Source organism: Camponotus vicinus, unplaced genomic scaffold, assembly GCF_025532165.1.
Source record: "Camponotus vicinus isolate PSW18456_S1 unplaced genomic scaffold, iyCamVici1.0 SCAF_5, whole genome shotgun sequence".
NCBI lineage: Eukaryota > Metazoa > Arthropoda > Insecta > Hymenoptera > Formicidae > Camponotus > Camponotus vicinus.
The window spans coordinates 16,258,650-16,282,830 of NW_028141977.1; the positions used below are offsets into that span (position 1 = coordinate 16,258,650).

The window sequence follows — 24,181 nt, forward strand, 5'->3', positions numbered from 1 at the left end:
TGCAATCGGCCCAGCTACGGCAATGGCGGCACCGAGGTGAAGGGTCGTTAGGAACTTATCCGTTGGACGCGCACGAATTTCCACGTGTCCATGTGCGGCACATATAAAGCTGTGCAGGATAGTGGATAGTGCTCCTCGAGTTCCTTGAACGGCTGACTCAAACTCGCTTACCCCGTTCGTGTCGGCGTACACGAGAACGAAGAGACAGAGGGAGAGAGAGGAAGGACGGAGGGAGGAAGAGGGAGGAAGGGACGAAGGGAGAGGAGAGAGCGAGGGTGAGGACCAAAGCCCGGCTTTGAATCGCTCGAGGCGAGCTCGCGATACCAAACTTCGGGCCGCTTACTGGTCGCCCCATCGTCGGTGTAAGCCGCGCACAACTACGTGCCTCGCGTCGGAAATTCGTGTATAGCGTTAATTTGGTTATTACCGGGCTTGCGGAATAATAACGCCGGGGCTGGAGCGAACGCGGCCAGCAGCAGCGGTGGCGGAGGTAGCGAACATCAACGTCAAAACAAGAAATATAATACGTAACGCGCAAGGGATCAATGGTCATCGATACACCGCGAGATGCGAATTTCCGATTCCCCGATTGGGTTTCGTTCCCGAACAAGATTTATTTGCGTCAACTTCGAGTCGATTTATTTGCGCGCACGACGGGCTCCGCCGCGTCGTGCTTCGAGTTTTCCGAGTAAAGGGCAATGACGGTTCTCTCCGCGGAAACTTGAAACGGTCAGCAACTTCTTTGAATATGTAACGTAATATTCTTCATGAATAAAATCCCTGGTTCGCCGCGACCTTTCCTGGACCGCGAAATGGTCAAAGAGTCTCGCGAATCTTTAACGCTCACGCGGAAAAAAGCAGTCTCTTTCAAGATTTCTACAATAATTCTAGAGTAATACAAATATGATATAAAGAAGTTATAAAAGAATTTGGAAGAATCTGCAAATCATTTTTTTATTATTTTATTATATTTGAACATTATAATATAGTTTCGAGAATATAAAGAATCAAATTTTCTAAATTTCTAAAAAATGTACATGCCAATTTAAAATTGAAGACGACAATAATATCTAAATGTTTTGAAACAGGTAATTTTGATATATAAATTGTCGATGTGAATTGACTTACTTCGAATAAAGATCACCGTTTATGCAAATACATCAATGGCATTGGTAAATGCGATTACAGCAATTACGCTCGACAGCAGCCGCTTTACCGAAAGTTACCGACTTTCGAGGAGACACTCGACTGTTTCTTTTTAACCTTTCTATCGGCGATATTTGCCAGCGGATCGAGCGGCGAACGCGTTTCCGTATTTAATCCCCGACCATTTAAAATTTAATGGGTCTGTCGTATACGAAGCTTTTCATTCCCAGGTGAATCCTCCTTGAACTACTCGAATTCAAAGACCTTTGACGCAAGCGATTTTTATTCAAATGACGAGGTTTAATTGAAGCTCTAATATCCTAAATTTATAAATTTATCATATAAAATACAGCGTGTCCTAAATTATAGACGCAATTTAAACATACATTCAATAAATCTCGATATAAAAATTTTAATATTTAATAAACTTATAAATTATTCAAATTGTTCAAATTGTGTTCTATTGAAGATTATATATTGTATTAATTATTATAATATTAATTATTTTAATTAATTTATATTATATTATAATTATTTTGTATTATATTAATTTTTTATTCAAGAGAATTTCGTAATCTTTGTTTAAAATTAATATTAATTATTAAATAGATAAAAATAAAACTCAAAATAAAAAGATTTTAATATATATAAAATCTTTATATTTATATAGATAAATCATAACTATAATCACAATTATAAATCATAAATATAGTGCCAAAAGTATTGTATAATAACATTTATACATTTACATCTTTTTATAAATACAAATTTTATAATTACAAATGAAGTTGGAAATAATTGCCTACAAAAAATTAGGTAAAAAAATTTAAAATATATTTAAAATATAAAAAAATTTTAAATTCGAAATATGAAAATATTAAAATATTACAATATGTGATATCTGACACACGTATTACGGTTGCATTAAAATAGGATTTATTGTGTGAATTTACTTGAATAGTCTTGACGAACAAGATTTCTCTCACATTATGTTTTTGAATCGTTAAATTGAATATGACACACTGTTACTTATTTGCAGTGAAAATTATTTAAGATCATATTAAAAACAGTATTTTACTTTATATTAATTATTAACAAGAAATTGCTTTATCGATCAAATTATAAAATTATAAAAGCATTTATAAAACGGTTCGAGGATTGCAAGCTATTGAGATGAAAATACAACAAAATAAAAAAGTTGAATGTATTAAAACAATCTAAAAAATTTCCGAAAATCTAAGAAAAAAAATTTCAACAAGATATTCGTCCAAAAAATGTTGAGTCCTTTGAATCTCGTGCTTGAAATCATCTCGAACGCGTTTCGTCATGTTTTGTTTCGTATATGTATTAGAAAAAAATTATGATATAATTCACTCACCAACTGTCATACAATACTGCGTATTTGCTATCGATGTCAATTCTTGTTTGCTTCAAAATTAAAGATTCACTCACGGATAAATCGCGAAAAAGCTCTCGATTAAGATCGCGTAAAACACGCGATATACGCTTCAATATTACACTCTTTGAAGCGTATTTACAGTTTTGCATACATTCGCGCATTTATTTTCGGCACAGGAAGAGCGCGGAAAATGCGTCCGTGATTTTCGACGAGATAATCGTGAAAAAATCGCCAGCAATATTTCACTTTTGATATATTTTTAATATTCGCGATTCGGTTTATCACTACTTCGTCGACCGATGAGTATAATTTTTATCCGAATATCGATGAAAAAGACACGCGAACGTCTGAGGTTATAACATCGTCCGCGTTTATTCGTTTTCGACAATCTAATGAACGAAAAAATAAACATAGGGATTGTGTATCCCCACTCTGTCCTTGGAAAGTTCGACGCACAAGACACGTATATTGTAAATATTCCTTACAAGGTTAAACGTACCGGGAGACGCCTGCTACTACGAATATTCGTTTAATCGGTGGTAGGGCGGACGTGACGTAAACACGCAATTATGTTCGTTCTAGAAACGTATCCTCGTTTCGTCGCGTTATAGACGAGTATCGCAAACACTTTCGATCTATATTACGTTAATTTGTAGGAAATTAATTACGTACAGCAAAATAGAAATATATATTGACTTACTATCGATGCAGAATTCCAATATTAAAGCCGCGATGGAATATGTCATTACGAATATCAAACACGCGATTGGCGGGCTTGTCAGCGATTCGCATCCCTGTCGAGTGACGTATGAGCAACTTCTCTCCTTTCCTTTGCCCCTCCAGACCTTCCGTTTTCCGATCACACAATACGTGGAATAGGCACGAGAAACGGGAGCATCGAATTATTTATCGCGAAAGGAAAATATCGGATACTTCGATTTACCTCGACTTACTTTATGAACACAAATTTATTAATATTTTACATCGAGGGATGGAGACGCAAACGCGACCGCACTTACACTTGCACGCTTCGTCGAGATTTTGCGATAAGAGTCCTGGCGATTGACGTGTGAACCCCGTAGGGCGTCGTATTTTCACTAGTAGAAGGGGGGGGGGGGCGGGGCAGTCGTCGCGAGTATTTTGACGGGGCCGGGCGCGACGCGGGATATATCGCGCGATCGTTAATTAAACGATAGCGATCGAACATTCAATCGGTGCGTAAGTCGCAGTTAATAGCTGGTTTTCTTCCCCGATCAAAATCCCGACGACATGGCGCGTATATACATACATCCCTTCGTTAAAATCGCGCGTTTTTGCTAGTCGCCGGATGACCGCCATTACGCGTAAGTGAATTTCGCGAGTGCTGAAAAGAATATCGGGGGCATAATTGTCTCAAAGATATGCGTCAGTGTTTCAATTGTCTCGCAAATGACAGAAATGATCGATATTTATAATCGATAAACGGGAATCACGGTTTAACGAGAGTTTCGTCGAAGTCTCCACGACAAAAGTTGTGACGTCACAAATTCCTCGAAAATCTGCGCGTCCGTTAATCGTCGAACGGCGAATCTCGGGAAAAATATCGGATGTACATTGCAATTTGCATCGTGTTCTGACATAAGTGCCGGGAGAGATAGTGAGTACAATGGTGCTAAATGAATTGTGGCTTATTTTTCATCGGAAGTGTCAGATATAAATATCAAGAGATTATGGTGATTACGCGAGAAAATACACAAGTGTCATGTAATGCGTAGATAATGAATAATTACCGATAATCGATAATCGATCGAATGCGCGTAAAATGAATGTCGGTAAAAAAAAATGCAATTATCGTGATTATCGTGAGTGATAATAATCGTGAACGATAACCGATCTACTTAATCGACCGGACTTCAGTGACATGTGCGATGGATCATCGAAGACTCCCGATAATCACCGCTTCGGACAAAAAGATGAATGGATCAGAAACAGCGAGACAATGATTGGTGAGTCTTTAATTATCGTAATTAATTAAATTTCATATTTAGTTTATACGCGCCGATTTATAATATGATTATGTAATAATAAATCCTGTGTTGCTTTGAATATATCATTGAAAAATATTTATTAGTAATATGATAAAAAAATTGTTTCAAAAATGTTGAATAAAAAAATGAGACGTATTTTTCCGCAATTTTTATATTATATTATTTATATAATAACGATTAAGAACAACGAGCAAATATTCGATGTATTCGATTGTTAACAATGCATAGGATTTATTTTATTTATTTATTTACATGTTGCATGAAATACAAAAGATACGATTATTATTGTATCAACTACTGATATATATATGATCAATTTTATTATTGATCCAGACAATAATAACATTCTTTAACCGTTGAAATTTCAAGATATTTATTTAACAAGAACAAGTTAATAAAAAGTCACATAAAAAGAAATTCATTAGTTTAGATCATAATTTACAAAAATTATTGCAATAATAAAATCTTATTATTACAATATTAATAAAATTAGAGACATTACGATCCTTGTTCGACGCGCTGCTAGAATTTCGGATAAAATATTGATTTTTCCGCAAACTAAGATTAAAACATTCTTGAATCCAAAATGAAGCTCGAGATATACCTCGAGCATTATAATTTCCTGACAATGCGAGAGAAGATGAAAGCAAAATTGCACGTAGATGCACTCGGAGTGCAACGCTGGTATTCGCTGTATTTTTAAAAACTCTTGAGAGTTCGAAGTACACACCAGAGAGTGTTCGTTGTTGAAGTATTCCTGAAATTCCTACAATTCTGATCGAAACGCGATTGTAGAGTCGATTTGGAAAGGATGCTCATAGTTGAACGCGTTCCAAGACTATAATAGCGTTATTAAAAGGAATTGCGATCGAGGGACGACCGAGGAATTGTTCGCGTTATGACGAACGAATTATTAGCAATCAATGTTAATGACGCGACTATTGTACCATGTTCGAGGCATTTCGCGAATTTCGTGATAAGAAAATTGTTTGATAGCATATTTGAAGTGCATAAAAAGGCCTAGAAAATATTTTTCTTTAACTTGGGACTTGAAAAAATTATGTATGTTACACACACTTATAATTTCTTTCTATTAAAGATTGTCTTAAAAATTTTTCAGTAATTTTTCAGTATTTAATGAAATTTATTTAACGTTATACATAATTGAAATTAAACGATTTAATTTTTTCGCGATTTAACGAAAGCGATGGAAAATTGCAATAAATAATGTAATTTTCGAGAAAATGCTCCAATTATTGTAATCTAGCATTTGCAAATATTTAGCGCTTGCTTGACTAATACCACATTTGTTATACAATAATATCATTAATGAATTGCACATATAGGGCGCGCGATGGAAAGCTAATATTAATGCACATGTTTGAATTGGCAACAATGAGTATTAATTCTATATTGCATGCAGTTCATCATACTTCATAGACAAATAGATAAATTAATATACAGAAGCAAAGCAAATATCATAAAACAAAATTCGCTAATCCTTTATTGTAACGCTCGCAAAATAAGGTATTGATTGATGTCAATTTTTTTATAGTTCGATAAATTAATTACACAATTCGAATTTACATTAAATTAAATATTAAAAACTACGAAGAATTTGATTAATTGCAAAGATGTAATTTTAATGTACAATATGGTAATATGTTTGTAATTAGCAATACATATTAAATAAATTTATGATATTTTGATATGTTTTTAATAAATTAAGTTGTAAAAAAATGGAATATAATATCTTATTTGTAGTTATTTAGTAACAATAATTTTGTTCATCCATATAATCAAAACTATAAAAATATAATGATTTAAAAGAATAATTGACTCTAGAATAAAAAATTCGCAAATCTTGATTCAGAATATCATTTATTCATTTGTAGTTCGTTTCGTTTATAGTTACGAAATTTAAAAATTGCAATATATTTCCAATTAACGAAAAATATAACTTAGCCAATGCAAAGATATCTCGAATTCATTATGTTTTTAAAATTATTATCTTTTTTAAAATTATGTTTTTTATGTTTTTTAAAATTTTTATTTTTTTTAAACTATACATTTTTATAATTATTTATAATTATTTATTTATAATGATTTTTCTTTCATTTGTAGATGAATCATTTAAAAGTTATAATGTAGTTAAGCTTATTATTTGTTTATTATTGATACGTAGGAGAGAAATAATAGTTGTGCAAGCATTGTTGTCTTACATACACTGATCAGAATTTAACAAACGAATAAAATGACCAATGTGATTGAAAATTATTTCTAATTCAAAGCGCACACTGTTTATCAGATTCGAGCTTGGAATAATTTTAAATCACATTGGCCACTTTGTTCGCTGTAAACTTCAACCAGTGAGTGGAAGACAAAACATGTCTGCACGACTATTACTCCTCCTCCCCATGTAAACAATACATGGCTTCGAAACTGCGCATGCAAATCATGTATAATCACATACATACACACACATACATACACATACAATGTTCGTACTTTTATCGGATTGGTCTCATATATTATTTATAAATTATTAATATATTATTTATTATAAATCGTAAAGAATTCAAACAAATACACACAAAAACGAAAGGAAAATTATTACAAACAATTATAAATGATTTTGAAAAACGTAGTAGAAATGGATTTGAGATATCTTTGAAATTAGCAAATACAAATTACTACAAATAATTATAAACGATTCTAAATCAAGACATATCAATGATTTTTTTTTATTTTAAAGTTGTGTAAGAAACAATCATTGTTTTAAAATATTTTTTCCATGACTTGGACTACAAACAAATTTATTATTATTACAATTAATGACAAACGAAATACCATTATTGAAGGTTTAGTTTATTAAAAATAAAATGATTTATATAAAATTCCATTATGACAATCCAATTTTTGAAACTCTAATTTTGTTTGAAAAGTGAAATTAAATATAATTTAACTTAATTTAATTTTAATTTCATCTTATATTTTAAATGACTAGATCTATTGAAATTTAAATTCAATTTAAAGTTCAAGCCAAGAAAAGTTTATTAAAATTAAGGAAAATTTTCGATAAATTTTCCGAGAATTATTAATTGATGAACTATTAGACATTGTTACATATATATGTACATTTTGCTATTATTTGGACTATTGTTGCAAATAGTTTTAATTCTAACGATTTCATATCACAAGTTCTTCGTGTTTCTTGAGAATTTCTGGAAAATCGTGTTAATGCCAGCAATCCTAGCGATCTGTCATATGTGGATTTTCATGGCCTAAGCTTTCCCGAGGAAACTTTATTAATACTCAAACTTTTTCGATCACTTCACGCGCTCTGATTAAGAGAACTTTCTGAAAGTCAATTTTATGAGATGATACATTTTACTTCTTTTCGTTTCCCCACTGGAAAAACCTATTATTTACTTTCTGCCCGTCATACAACATCTTTTCGTTCTGTCTCATAAAAGGACATTTCTCTAAATCAAATAAATTTTTATTTATAGACATACATTATTATCGCTCCTCTAAAAGAGAATTATATAGTAAGATGACATTCTAATTATACAAGTTTGGAATTAATAATTAATTCTGTAATTGCCATTTTAATTTTATAAAATGCATTTTGGAAAATGTGTATTATGAACTATTTGTGATGTTAAAGAATCTATTTAAAAAAAAGAAAATTTTATAACACAATCACTTTTTAGCAAAGAATTTAATGGTATTACGATTATCAAATTACAATGAAATAATTTAGTTAAAATAAAATGTATAATATGATTATAATAAAATATTTTGCATGTTTTTTATGTACTAGTTAATATGAAACTATTATCTGCGTTAGATAATTTATTAAATTATTGGTTAGAAGATTATATTATTGGTTATAAGAGAAGTTAATCAATCATAGAGGAAGATCAAATATCTGGAAAGGGCACATGTCGATCAATCATTATTAATGTCACCCTCGCACTTGACTAACTTATCGATTATTATTGTAGATATCGATTTAATTTACTGTCGAAATAGATACATTGGTGTCATAATAAATGTAATTTTATAATTCCTGTATACGTATAAATTTCCAAATATTTCAAAAAAATTAGATTGTAAATTTAGAGGTCATATGCAAATGACGAATAATTTTTTCATGATTGAAAGCTGTATTCTAGATGAGTGGAAGGAACAATTATTATCTCCGTATCACTTTGCGCAATGATTTCTCATTCATAGATGAATTCTCGTTTCATCATTGTATATAAGCTAGCTATCAATCAATTAGCAAGCATTCACCTTCCACGCTTTCAGCGAGTAATCTGTTGAGCAATTAGCAATTACTCATCGATCCTAATTTCATTACTTGTAATAGAGCTTAATGAATATTCGATTTTAGATGTGTTTAAGCTGTGCATATTATTATATTATACAGCTAAAAATTATTTTATCTTTTTAATTACAGATAAATTTAATCTCTTCGTATTTAACATTACTTTATTAGTAAAATTATTTTATTTTTTTATTATATCTCTTTTTTAATTAAATATCTTAATGATATAAGTTTGGAAAATTTTCTCTTTTTTTATTTAACTAATTAATATTTTACTTATTCTGTCGATTCTATTAAAGTAATAACGATAAAACAATTTAACATATATGATGTAATTGATATAGTTATTTATGTTATATGATAAAAATAATTTCTATTTATAGTTTTGTAATAAAATTTTAAATATATCAAAATATTCGGTTTTTAATATATATCAAATTTAGATAAAAATATATTATTAAATTTCACGCGTGACTAGCGCATCGTACACATCGATATAGTAATTTGTAAGTGAATTATAACAAAAAATATAATTAATATATTTTTTGAAAATAATTCTAATAGATAAATAGATTTTTATGATTAAAATGACATACACGACATTATTTGGATAATTAGCTACTTAACGAAAATATATTATATCTCGAATTAATTTTAAAATATAATTTTCAATTATACTTAATTTTAAAATTATCCTAATTTTGTGTAATGTCATTTTAATTACAAAAATATCATTAATTTATTAAAATTATTTTCGAAAAAATAAATAAAAAATATAGAAATTTTAGTTTTTATTACGACTCAAATTCTCTTAAATTATTATAAATAGGTAAAATTCGTTGCAGAAGAATTTGATGGTACTAGTTTTTATTCTTGATGAATCACCAATATGATTTGTGAAATAACTCGGGAAAAAAAATTAAACTTGCGAAACTTTTGTATCACTAACAATTTGTTATCACACGATACTTATAATAATATACTTATAATAAATGATACTTATAATAATAATATATACGAATCAAAATTGATTATCACGTTAATAATACGTAATTCAATAATTTCTCTCACTTTTTATCAAAAAAGATGTCAAGAAAATATCTGATTTCTCGATAAAATTATCAATATTGTATCTCGATCTTATAAATCATATCAATCTGTAACGTTTCGATTTCTCGATAATGCTATAAACAATAATGAAATGGTCCTTTTCTTCGAATTTAATTGAAAAAATCTTGATAAAAATAAAGCGAAGAGCAAAGTGAAGACTAAAATAAATATAAGTGAATGAATTAAATAGCAGCTTATAAAATGAAATGTCCAATTAATTTCAAGCAATCGTAGATAACTGTATCTGTAAAATCGTCGACGAAGCAAACCGTCAGGGTGCCGACTTGTAATTAATTAAATTTAGTGGCAAAATCATTAAAACTCATGTTCAAATGCCGAAATGAGTGATCAAGAAATCCCTGGCCGTTTTATCTTTGGCAAAACTTGCTTTTAAGAATCAGCAAAATCACTGGAACAACTAAGATTGCAGATGTTAAAGAAAATGAAGTAAATTTAAAGCAATTTAACAATATAGAGACTTTCCAAATACGTGAGAAAATTGGCAATAAGGAAGAGAGACTGATAATATTGCCGCATTGAACAAGAAAGAGCTAGATAAATTAATACAGAAGAAAAAGTTGCCAGATTAGGCATTAGAGTTGACAATGAGAAGTCGGTGTGATTAAAAGTGTCAAGTCTGTGGAAATGGAAGACGTTGAAATTTCTACCGCGCGTTCTCAGAAGCAGTGAAATTCAGAGGAAGGAACGACAACAAGAAGAAATCGACTTATTCGATTTAACCACGGAGCGGAGTTTGCTGAATTGAAAATCAAAATCGATGGTAAAATCAATATAAGAATCAAATTCGCGCAGACACTATCGTATTGGAGATAGCACAATTAGTGCAAGATAGATTGATTTGGATTCGCGAAGACGGCGAACGAAGAGGGAAGCATTCGCATTGATGGTACCATCAGATTCAGCGCAGGAGCTTAAACGAAATAGAAATCGAAAATGCTGAAATTTTCTCAGATTTCCACGAAATTAAATCCAGAGGAGAGATCCAAAATAAGGAATTGAAATGACAACATATGACAACATATCCGTTAAATGTACAGGGAAATTGAAAATAACATTATTGGAATCCGATTCGCAATAATCGTATATGTAATATTTAAATGGCTGATTATAAATTTCTACTCATGTACATTAGAGGACAATTTTCAATTGTTGATGTTCTATGGAACAGCTGTGGACACAAAGTTGGACATGAGTTTCTACATTTCAATTTTTAATAATTTTTTAATACACTTTATCGAACGGATATCGAGTCAAAATTTTTATTTTATTGCAAATTATGTTTTGTGTAACATAACAAGTCAAGAATAAACATGTTACATAATGATGTAATTTCTTCTTTGTAATGAAATACGATAGAAATCGTATTTCATTTTCATTAATTTTATCAATATCATTATTATTAGCACAAATCTTATAATAAGATTTTATTCTTATGCCAACTTTGATTAATTATTTGCATCTAAATCATCTCTTTTAGAAATCATAGATAAATTCGCGAGATAGAAACTTGATAAATAAGCGGGAATGTAAATTCATGTAGTGCATTGCGCGTACAAATCTTTCTCTCTTTAAAAAAAAAGAATAGATTGTTGATGCAAGACTATAAAAGAGAAGAACTTTAGTCGCTAGTGTTCTGAGATAAGCATTCCGATCTAGGACAGACTGTAATAATAGAATTCCGCGAACAATCAATCGGAAAGCAATTAACAGAGGCGATCGTCGACCAACTTCTCACTGAATTTCCTGTCGCGTCCATTCGTGAGAAAAACGTCTATTGGGTAAACGGAACCGCGTAATTCTGTTGCAGCAATTGCATCGAGTAAGGCATTCTTTAGTGCAGTTTGATAACATTTTAAGGTACGATAACATCTGACCCGATTAAAATGCGTAAATATGGATATATTTTATGTTTTTAATATATTTTATATTTTTTATAATATAATATATAATTTTATATAATATTTTTTATAAAATATATAATTTTTCCTATATAATATATAGAATATAACTTTATTTAATAAATAATTTTATATTCAGTTCTTTCATATATAATTTTTCACACTTTTTTATTTAAAATAAAAAGGGAAATGTGGAAATCATATAAGAGATAATAAAAATGTAAATTACTTTTCATGTCCTGTCATAATGCAAATAAAATAAATTTCGTATCTGTCATGTTTGTTAAAGTTAAAACATTGATTTTATTTATGTACAATATATTTAACTTTTGCTTTAATCATACGTATCGATTATGTATATCGAATACATGGCAAAATGTGTAACGTACTTCTCTCTTTCATGATGTAGTATAAAAACTCTTGTATGAGATTAGACTAACGATAAATCGTGCCTCCTAAAATTCTACATGATTTATGGACAATTTTAGCGTATTTTTCTCTCACAATGGCTTCCTTCTCTTCTTCCCTTCTATTTCATAAGCTCGACGCGAGATGTATTCCGCGCAATTCCACGCGAAATGAGATATTACCTTTAATACGGGCGCGGCACTGTAAACAGCTTGAACTTGAGATTGTTGAAATAAATCTGCAAGCAACTAGCGCGAGCTTTTTACCGCGCAATTTTTCAACGGTACGATAAATAAATTTTATGCCTTATACAAATTACGTTATTACTTCTGCGGATATTACGAAATAATTAAAAGTATCGATTAAGGAAAATTAAGAGCGCTATTTAACTTTTTTTTTATAATTAAATCTGGCGCACAATCTCGAACTTGGAATTTGCATATTTAAACTTATTGTTAGGATGTCTCACAATAATGGAGAATGTAAAAATTAAACGATGGAAGGAATTTTTTTTCCTAAAATTTAATTTACAGATACTGCAATGAAGTGTAAATTAAGAAATTAAAAAAATTTATCGAGGTTAAAAGAAATGGTAATTAATATAAAGTCTTTAAATTAAAATATATTCTATATAAAATTAAAGATAATCAAATAAACTATGAATTCTATAAAAAAAAACTCAAAACATATTTCTAACATTTTCTAATATATTTTCTCGATATTGTTATAAAAAAAAAAAAAAAAAAAAATCCAATTGGAGATGATAACAACTCGTGTTTGAAGCTAATCTTGAAACAAAACTTGATATAACTGTATTCTGGAATCAAACGAAATATTTTCAACGGGCCGGTGACTGGTAGCAAGCGGTGCTTTAAAAACAATAGGAACGCCGTCAAAAAGTTTGTCGGCTCGGCGCGACGCGAAATTTTATTACGGAAATCAAAGATGTCGCCCGCCATGAATGCGAATTGCAAAGCGGGATAAGGATCGAATGTATTCACACATACACGTCTATTCGCGCACTCACCGGCGCAGCTGTATCCATTTTTATGAAGTATGTAGCCGTCCTTGCAGACGCACTCGTACATGCCGTCGTGAAGTTCGTAGCAGAGCTGCTCGCATGGCGATCCATGCCCGCATCTTCCTGAAACACGGCAGAGAAACGGCGACGTGAGCAAAGTTATGCGTGTCGAGGGAGTTCGAAGTCGTGAACAAAGGGAGAACATTGAAATAGGCGATGGCGGCGAATTGCAAACGCAACTGTTCACGCATTCTTCATTCCCATCCTGAATTCTCCCATTTTTAAGTACCATATTTGCATTACGCTATATTTGAGCGATATTTAGTGCGATCAACTTGTATAAAAATTCTAGCATAGAAGTAGATTTGCATTTTACTGTACATTCTCATCTATATGTAGAATATTAATATTTAATCTTCATGTATGTGGTTCCTATTTATTGTTTTTTTTTATTAATTCTACGATCAAGTATAGATATAATTTTGTGATCTAGATTTACGTGAAAAATGTCATAAATTTTAAGCTTTTGGCGTTTGCATGACATTCAATTAACTGAAAAATTTTCTTATTAACACATAGCGTTTTAATATGAAGCATAAAGAGGAATTGTACGAAATTAATGGAGAAACAAAATATGCATTGCAATACACACGTGATGATTAAATGCCATCGAGTCAACCGCAGCGTTTTCTCCACCGTTTTCCATTTTGCTACGTATTTCATTTAACGTCACAACATCGCATTTGATCAAAAATATGTTGTAGAAAATTAAATCATGACGCGTGTGCAATATGTAGTGTCCGGGATGACAGCGCGATAATTAATTTTTCATTATACTGAATGACACAAAGAATTAAATCGATGTCTTGCATGTGAAATGTGGATTTTCTTAATATTTGTATAATTAATATCTTGATAAATCTCGGGCTCGCGATCAGTATATTTCTCTTGCTTTACAAGGTAATCTGCGAGGGGAGAGGGAGAAAGAGAGAGAGAGAGAGGGAGGGAGATTTCGCGAGACGTCGATCGTCATGATTTTTTTCGTAATCGTGAAACTTTCGTGATTATCGGAAGTGGCGCGAAAATATTATTTCTTTGTTTCTTTAAGCATTGTATTCGTTCGCGTTTTATTCGCTCGTTTAGATGTATATCCGCGTACATTCGTAGTGCCGTTCAAGGTGTAGTATAATTATCGCATGGCGTTAATTGATCGCGATCTCTGAATTGTCGCATACACCTGCACAAACTATATGACACAATAGAAATGATAATAAAAGGTATTGACGCAAGTAAATCGCTAGAGTTAGGTTAAGTAATTGTATTTACGCGATTAATTGTGTACTTATATATTATCTCCATTGAATTATATTTGCATTATTACGTGATAAAAATATATTGAAAATAATGCAACATTAGAATAATTTATAATTTGCTACAATGCTTTTCAAAAATAATATTACGTTTATATTATAAAACATATAGAACACATATAGAAATGATAATAAATGTGTTCACACGAATAATGCTTAAAACTGTTGCAAATTATGATATGCAGCTGTAAAAAAAATTATAGATGAATAACAATAATTCAACGCATTTTAGTATGTATGTATATAATATTAGAAATAAATAATAATAAAGCATATTCGAGGACATGAAATGAAGAAAATAGCAATATATTAAAAAATAATTTATGAAATATGAGAAAAAGGAGAAGCAAATAAAAGATCCAATGAAAAATGCATTACATTGAGTGTAGTAAAATTTTATAGCGCTTTTATTTCTGGCTTGTCTTTCGACTCAGGCATCATAAATGATAAATAAATTTGTGTGCGGCCTTTTCAATTTGCACATATGCATACATAATGCGCATATTTCGTACTTAATTTTAGTTTAACGCAAGTGCTTGCTAAGTGAGATTCACATGAAATGGTTAACGATATGCGCAGTTAAAATTTTTGTTCTAGCTCTGTTTATGGAAGCAATGTTTTAATAAACAAGATTATATTTTTAAACCTCAAAATTTCTAATTTTTTATCTTTTAAACTTTTGTCGATCTATTTAATACATAAATAGAGTCATGTGTTCTCTTCTGTAAATACAGAAATACATTTACTGGGTTTTTTCTTTTCTCTTGCAATAATTAATAATTCGATATTTCTTATAAAAGTAATTCATGTGTATCTAATAATTAATAATCTAATCTAATAATATACCATAATCTAATAATAATATTAATAGCAATTTTTTTATAGCAAAAAATTTTCTTAGATGAAATAATTTTATTTTTTGTAATATAAAAGTATCTCATATATAAGCTTTCAATATTTTTGAAGATTAAATTATAAAACAGAATAAATGTTTTATATCAATCTTTCTTATTCAAAATTACGAGAACAGTCTTGAATTTTTTAAATTCTTTATATGTTTATATCATGTTAATTATGAAGTCTTAAATGAGCAGCAAACAAGTATATTTATCATATGCTTTTATATATGCTTCTAGTGCTAATTTTAGCTCATACAATATAGTTCTAATTTATATATATATACAGGGTGACCCATTTTAACTTAGGCAGCCAAATAACTCGAAAAATAAGCAAGATAGAGAAAAATGTTTTAGACAAAAGTTGTATGGTTTCGAGGGGGCCATAAGATGGTATCATTGGTTTGACCTTGAAGAGTCATTTGAAGGTCACGTGAAGGTCACTTCAATTTTTTTAAATGGAACATCCTATATATTTTTGTACATTCTTGTAGCTCATCTCGAGAGCTTTCCAAAACACTATAATTAAGTACCTTTCCGTTAAGTACTTTTTGAGTTATGATGCTTGAAATAATTTCTTAATTTTACATAAACCGTAAAATATCTTGTAAAATATTCATTTTTCGATTATCTTACCTTAATACTTTTATGTACAAAATAATGAGAGGAATCAATTGGTGTAAAGAAAACACATAGTTGTTTTTAAGAAAAAATATGGAATTGTTAATTGCAAATTACATATTTTTTCTTCGAAACAACTATGTGTTTTCTTTACACCAATTGATTCCTCTCATTATTTTGTACATAAAACTATTAAGGTAAGGTAATCGAAAAATGAATATTTTACAAGATATTTTACGGTTTATGTAAAATTAAGAAATTATTTCAAGCCTCATAACTCAAAAAGTACTTAACGAAAATGTACTTAATTATAGTGTTTTGGAAAGCTCTCGAGATGAGCTACAAGAATGTACAAAAATATATAGGATGTTCCATTTAAAAAAATTGAAGTGACCTTCACGTGACCTTCAAATGACTCTTCAAGGTCAAACCAATGATACCATCTTATGGCCCCCTCGAAACCATACAACTTTTGTCTAAAACATTTTTCTCTATCTTGCTTATTTTTCGAGTTATTTGGCTGCCTAAGTTAAAATGGGTCACCCTGTATATATATATATATATATATATACACAAAATCTCTTATTTACATAATGCATAAATTACATACAGAATCTTCTTGTGGACGTTTCGAAATCAAATACAATAAATATATGTGCTATATTACACCTATATGAACTTAGCGACCTATTCTATTTGTAAATCAAGAGTTTCCAGAAAATGATGTGTGTGAAGTTGGCATCTCAAGTCTCAGCATCTCACAAATAAACGTCAGATTTTGTTGCATCCAGCATAGTTCTACAGTTCCTGATAGGTTTTAACAATAGTTCCGTCGAATTAATTATAAATATTTAACTTTTAAAAAATGAGATGCCAACTTCCGAAAACATCCAACAGCATCTCATCATATTTCAAATATCTGATCACAAAGCAGTAATATTCCGCAGAGTTCTATCGCCTACGCACATTCTGTCAATAGTTCTGACGATTAAACTTCGTAGAAAATAATTTGTCATCACAAAACATATTTACGCGTACAGGGGTGAGATGCTGGTCGTAAATCACAAGTTCTGACGATTTTAATTGTTTTTTATAGTAAATTGATACTTCCTCTTTACGGTAGAAAAGAGTTCTCGATGATACAGATCTCGATTAATAATTAATTTTTTAAACAATTTAGAATCAACGATATGCCCGGCCTATACGTGTAGATATGAGATGCTATCCCTAAATCGGCAGTTCTAGCGATCTTAAATAATTTTTCTAGTACATTAATATTCCCCCTTCACGCTTGAAAAGAGTTCTGGGCGATACAATTAGGATTTAATTTTTTTAAACAATTTAAAACCAACCAGATGCTCAGCCTATACGTATAGGTATGAGATGCTGGTCGTAAATCGACAGTTCCGGCGATTTTAATTGTTTTTTCTAGTAAATTGATACTTCCTCTTCACGGTAGAAAAGAGTTCTCGATGATACAGTTAATAATTAATTTTTTAAACAATTTAGAATCAACGAGATGCCCGGCCTATACGTGTAGATACGTGTAGATATGAGATGCTATCCCTAAATCGGCAGTTCTAGCGATCTTAAATAATTTTTCTAGTAAATTAATATTCTCCCTTCACGCTTGAAAAGAGTTCTGGGCGATACAATTAGGATTTAATTTTTTTAAACAATTTAAAACCAACGAGATGCTCAGCCTATACGTATAGGTATGAGAATTTTTATTTAATTTTTTTATTAATTTTTGTTTTATTACGCAAATGTATTTTGTTTTATTACGTTAACTATTTAGTTTTATTACGTGAATATCTTCAAAGCAAAAGCAAACTTTTATAAGATAATCAAAGAAAAAATTTATAAAATATTTAAGCATAGGATAAGAATACTAAAAAGGAAAAACAAAAAAATATATATAAAAAATTACAAAAAAAAATTTTAAATAAAAAAACAAAAAAAAACGAAAAAATGGAGCCAAATCTTATCACGTCCCCGTCGTTGGTTCCGGGTAATGCAAAGAGTAAGAAAAATCAATCCGACACATAAAATATAAATATGCAATCAATAGGAAATTTTGAAAAACAAGTACGAAAATCGATTGGAGCACTTGTAGAACTAGAATTTACATCTGCTACAGCATATCACAAACAATTGGTTTCACATTTTACATGAAACATTCATAAGAAAATGACAGAAATAAGACGAAAAATTTCACGATTTGTGTGGTATAGACTTTTCTCATATTTGTGTGATAGAGTCTAGTATTATCAGGCAGAACTAATTTAAAGGCAAAACTAGTTTTAAAAAATCGCCGATTTATAGCCAGCCTCTCATATCTATTCGCACAAGCAGGGCATTAGAAGAACCATTTGAAATCGCTAGAACTGCCGATTTAGGACTAGCATCTCATGTATAGGCCGGGCATCTCGTTGATTCTAAATTGTTTAAAAAATTAATTATTAACTGTATCATCGAGAACTCTTTTCTACCGTGAAGAGGAAGTATCAATTTACTAGAAAAAACAATTAAAATCGCCGGAACTGTCGATTTACGACCAGCATCTCATACCTATACGTATAGACTGAGCATCTCGTTGGTTCTAAATTGTTTAAAAGAATTAAATCCTAATTGTATCGCCCAGAACTCTTTTCAAGCGTGAAGGGGGAATATTAATTTACTAGAAAAATTATTTAAAATCGCTAGAACTGCCGATTTAGGGATAGCATCTCATATCTACACGTATAGGCCGGGCATCTCGTTGATTCTAAATTGTTTAAAAAATTAATTATTAACTGTATCATCGAGAACTCTTTTCTACCGTGAAGAGGAAGTATCAATTTACTAGAAAAAACAATTAAAATCGCCGGAACTGTCGATTTACGACCAGCATCTCATACCTATACGTATAGGCTGAGCATCTCGTTGGTTCTAAATTGTTTAAAAGAATTAAATCCTAATTGTATCGCCCAAAACTCTTTTCAAGCGTGAAGGGGGAATATTAATTTACTAGAAAAATTATTTAAGATCGCTAGAACTGCCGATTTAGGGATAGCATTTCATATCTACACGTATAGGCCGGGCATATCGTTGATTCTAAATTGTTTAAAAAATTAATTATTAATCGAGATCTGTATCATCGAGAACTCTTTTCTACCGTAAAGAGGAAGTATCAATTTACTATAAAAAACAATTAAAATCGTCAGAACTTGTGATTTACGACCAGCATCTCACCCCTGTACGCGTAAATATGTTTTGTGATGACAAATTATTTTCTACGAAGTTTAATCGTCAGAACTATTGACAGAATGTGCGTAGGCGATAGAACTCTGCGGAATATTACTGCTTTGTGATCAGATATTTGAAATATGATGAGATGCTGTTGGATGTTTTCGGAAGTTGGCATCTCATTTTTTAAAAGTTAAATATTTATAATTAATTCGACGGAACTATTGTTAAAACCTATCAGGAACTGTAGAACTATACTGGATGCAACAAAATCTGACGTTTATTTGTGAGATGCTGAGACTTGAGATGCTAACTTCACACACATCAGAAAATGATAAATATAATTTCGATTGATAGGTATAATTTCGTTCGTAGACATAAAAGATACAATGTTTTGTAAAAATTATTGTCATGGGACTTTAAGATAAAAAATATCACTAATATATCTTGAATCATTTATAGTTTATAATAATTTTACATTTATTTGTTCTTAGTTGCACACTATAAAAGTTAAAGCACAATATTCACATAGATGTACCCAATGTCTCGCGTTTTACGTGTCATAATAGAGCAGTAGAAAATCACGCATGAAAAAAAAGAGAGATTGACGGATGCGAAATTAGACGTTTCATCTGCATACGAAACGGATTAATAAAACATAACGCGGACAAGAATAACACTGGAAGAAGTGGAATCCGTTGTTGAATACGCAACGACGCATGCATGACGAACTTGCATCGCGCTGCATCCCGTGATGAATCACGCGGCTCGTTGCATCTCGATGCATCATGTCGTTCCACCCCCTATGGCGCAGGACGACCATTGAAAATTCCAATATCCGACTCGGTCGTGTGTACTCTTTACGAAAAACTGGACGCGTGGGAAAAACCGACATTATTTTCATGCACTACTGCAAAGCATATATATATATATATATATATATATATATATATATATATATATATATATATGTATGTATATTCCGTTGCACTTGACTCGTTCATGCACCGGGCAATAAAATCGTAATAAAATCGGTTATGCGATATTTCGTAGAATATAATAAAGAAATTTTATTTCCTTGATTGTTTAGATACTCGTACATTACATATGACTATTAATTAAAGAAACTAAATCTAAACTGAGACTTTAATATTAGTATTGTTATGTCTAACCTGCTCTTTATTTTTTTTATAATGTGAAAAATCAAATTTTTTAAATTAAAATATTTATTTGTGCACGTATCATTGTACTCATCATTTTTTTATTAATTTTAGTTATTATTACGCGATATTCTTTTGATAAATTAAATTTTAAGAATGAATGGCATATACTGTGATTAAAAAAGAGCCAATAAACTTAGGAGAGATTGATGTTTGATTACCAGGATTTATCACATAATCGAATAATTACACAACTTTGCCGAAATACTCCCAAGTTTTCATTACTCGGATTTTCGTATGAAATACAGAATCTAAAACATCATGCAATGGGTAAATAAAACACATATGAATATTGACATACGAACGAAATGGTTGGAAATTGTGTTGTTTGCAAAATTAAATGACGATAGTTAATGGTATACGCATGGATAAGTACATACGCATGAAAAGAATGAAACAAACATTTCATATTTTATTGCAGTTACTACATGGACATCATTCCACATTTTGCAACATTGTATTTTGTATTTAATAATCGACTTTTTCATGCAATTTTCATATTTACAAAACTAACATTTCGCTAAAATAATGTTTTTGTTCAAAGTTAATGAGAGAATTATTTTTTTCATTCGTTTGCATCTAAAAGTCATTAAATCAAATTTTATTTTTTGCTCGAAAAATGATCGGGAGAAAATAAACTGATTGAAAAATTGGGTTCAAGTGCCTTCTAAAATAGAATTCTTCGGTTAGTGTTTGCGCCTTTTGTGAGCCATCCGTATGAAGGTGCAAGCGAATGGACTGCTCGTGTGGTACATGTGCATCCAGACTGATATATATGCAAACTGTGATTCTACTGTGCGCTGCACATATACAAGCCGCGTGAATTGTGTTGTATGTATGATCCTAAGTACAATGTAGCTCCTAGTTTGATTCGAGGGGCGACGCGACGCGGGTACATTGCCTACAATGCCACAAGACATATGTATAAACGTCCGTATGTCGCTGCTAACAGTCATGCGTAGATAATGTAATTGCTAACGTATACCAGGTAAGATAGATATCTTATGCCCTTATTGAAGGCATTTGTCGAAAGAAATTATAGGACGTATTATAAGTCCGGATATTTATCAAGAAGAGAGAAAAAGATCTTTCGTCAAAATATTACTTTCTACAAATATTATTCTCATCGTATTTTTTATTTTATTTGCTTTTATTGGCCGATTTTATTTTATTCGCATTTATTGGGCGATTTTTTTATTGAATATCATGTAAACATATGTTACCTATGTAACATATTGAGCTGGTAACATGCGTGACTGGGAATTACAAAATGCGTGAATAACAAGAAAGAAAAAAAACAAAAGTATAATATCACAAAATGCCGGTAATCAATATCCTATGCCTCTCAGTAAAATGAGTTATTTAAATCTCTTTCGAATAATTCAAATAATATCGTTCACCTATTTTTCTCCTTTTTTATATTAATATAATCGCTATGCTGCATGTGTATATCCGTTGGAAAAATACGGAATATAAAAATGAAAAACATCTGATAGAAAATAAATTTAAAAAATATATGATGTTTTATACATTATATTTTTTTATAAGCTAATAATTTGTAGAAAAAAATGTTTTTAGTACGTATTATTTAGTACGTATAATTTCTAAAATATATGTTTTAGTACGAGTAAAACTCTGTTAATAATTTAAAAATAATAAAGATATAGTGCGCGTGTATTTACTTGAATGGAATTAAATTGATGATGTAAAAGAGAAATATAATTGTATGAGTTATTGATTAATGTAATATGAGAGGACTGTTTTTTAAATGATATTTTAAATGATGAATATAGATTTTGCTTTATTATTTCTTTCTCTCTCTTAGTCGGATATACTAATTTCTAAAATATAAACAGGTAAATCTTCTGGGACATGCGATATATTCCACACAATTTATTACTAAATAATTTAGTACATAAATGATATTATCAATAAAATGATGTTATGCATAAAGTTGACAAAGGATTTTAATGCAATCTTCTTCGCGATGAAAATACTAAATTCTTAATAAGCGACTGGATTCGCGTGACATGTATATACAAACACACATGTTATCTAGTTCACAGATAAAGAAATCAATTAAATTTTTATAATTTTAAATAGTAATAACAGTTATGCAATGTAAATATTTCCAAATATTTTCTTTAGCGATGAAAGAGCAAAAATAACTTGGCGATACGAAAAGATTCATTGCAAATTCTTATTAATATGTATATTAATATATGGAATTGGTACAATTGAATTTTACGCAAAAAGCAACTCTTTGATAACTAACACAATTATTTGATAATAACATGGAGAATATAATTGATTTAAATTCCATCAGACTCTTCTCGTGTCCCAGAAATGTCATCGTATGGAAGTTATTTAATTCTTAATAAGCTTTATCGTTTGCACTTGCGCAATTCTTCATCTGACGTAAAGATTATTCCCTTTAAAGCTTTAGTCGTTCATCTGCAAGCCCAGTCACTCGTGCTTCTTAATCGGCCAATCTTCAAGTTATGAACAAATTGGTATACTTATTATCCTCGATATCCATCGCTTTCATCTTGCAAGCGCGCGCGCGCGCGACCTTTTAATCGATCTTGACGTTATCGCGCGCTTCAAATTTTCCGGTACGATTTTTAACGACTTGCGATGCGTTAAACAAGTAGTTTATGCGCGATATACGGTTTACGCGTGAATTGCATAACGCACTGTCGAAAGGATGCGTTAATATTAATGAAACACGAGCTCACACATGCATTCTCCCTCTGCGGCCCCAACAGCCGCACGCTGGGCCCATTTGCTAATGGATAGCGAGCGATTAATATAGCAGGCGTTTGGTGCCCTTTAGGTGAATGAATAGCAGGGTGAACTTTCTGAGAATAGCAGCGGTTACACACGCCAATTATGCGCGAATACCCCTTTGGGCGCACGAATCATGTTTAACGATTGTGGATGAAAACACAAAGCTCAAACATTTCATGGTGCGCATATGAACGATTATGAACAGTCGTGTACCGTGTGAATTATTAAAATTGCAATATACTATTTGCTGCGTGCTTCATAATTTAGAAAGTTTAATAATTTTTCATACGCACGCGGAGATATATTTTTCACGACAAAAGTGGAATGCTTTTTTTGTATTTTTTTTTTTAAACTTGTTTGTTGTTTTATTTCGAATTTTAAATGACGAATTAATTTATAAATGTATAGTTTTTCTCGAGAGATATAAAGTATTTAACACATTCAAAAAGTTCAGAATTCTCTTTCCAATAGAGAAATTCCAATATTACAAATAATATATGTAACATTAATTATTTAGGTTGTTTTAAGTCATATTGTCAAACTATAAAATTTTCTAAATTTACGAAATGTCAATTTTTACACAGGTCGATAATTATTTAAAGCTAAAAATATACACTAAGTACATATATTTGAATTGAGTATTGAAAACCGGGAATTGAAAATTAAGAATTTAAGAATGCAACTGTGTTC

At 30.6% G+C, this 24,181-nt stretch overlaps 1 protein-coding gene across 11 annotated transcripts in view; it reads right to left on the reverse strand.

Annotated features, from left to right (window-relative positions):
* The window catches only part of LOC145972234 (pikachurin), a 98,046-nt gene that overhangs the window by 65,201 nt on the left and 8,664 nt on the right, over positions 1-24,181 (reverse strand). For all 11 annotated transcript variants that reach the window (XM_083100667.1, XM_083100664.1, XM_083100662.1 and 8 more), the window contains one exon: positions 13,373-13,489. In XM_083100667.1, the coding sequence (XP_082956793.1) occupies positions 13,373-13,489 (117 nt within the window). The remainder of the gene's footprint in view (positions 1-13,372; positions 13,490-24,181) is intronic.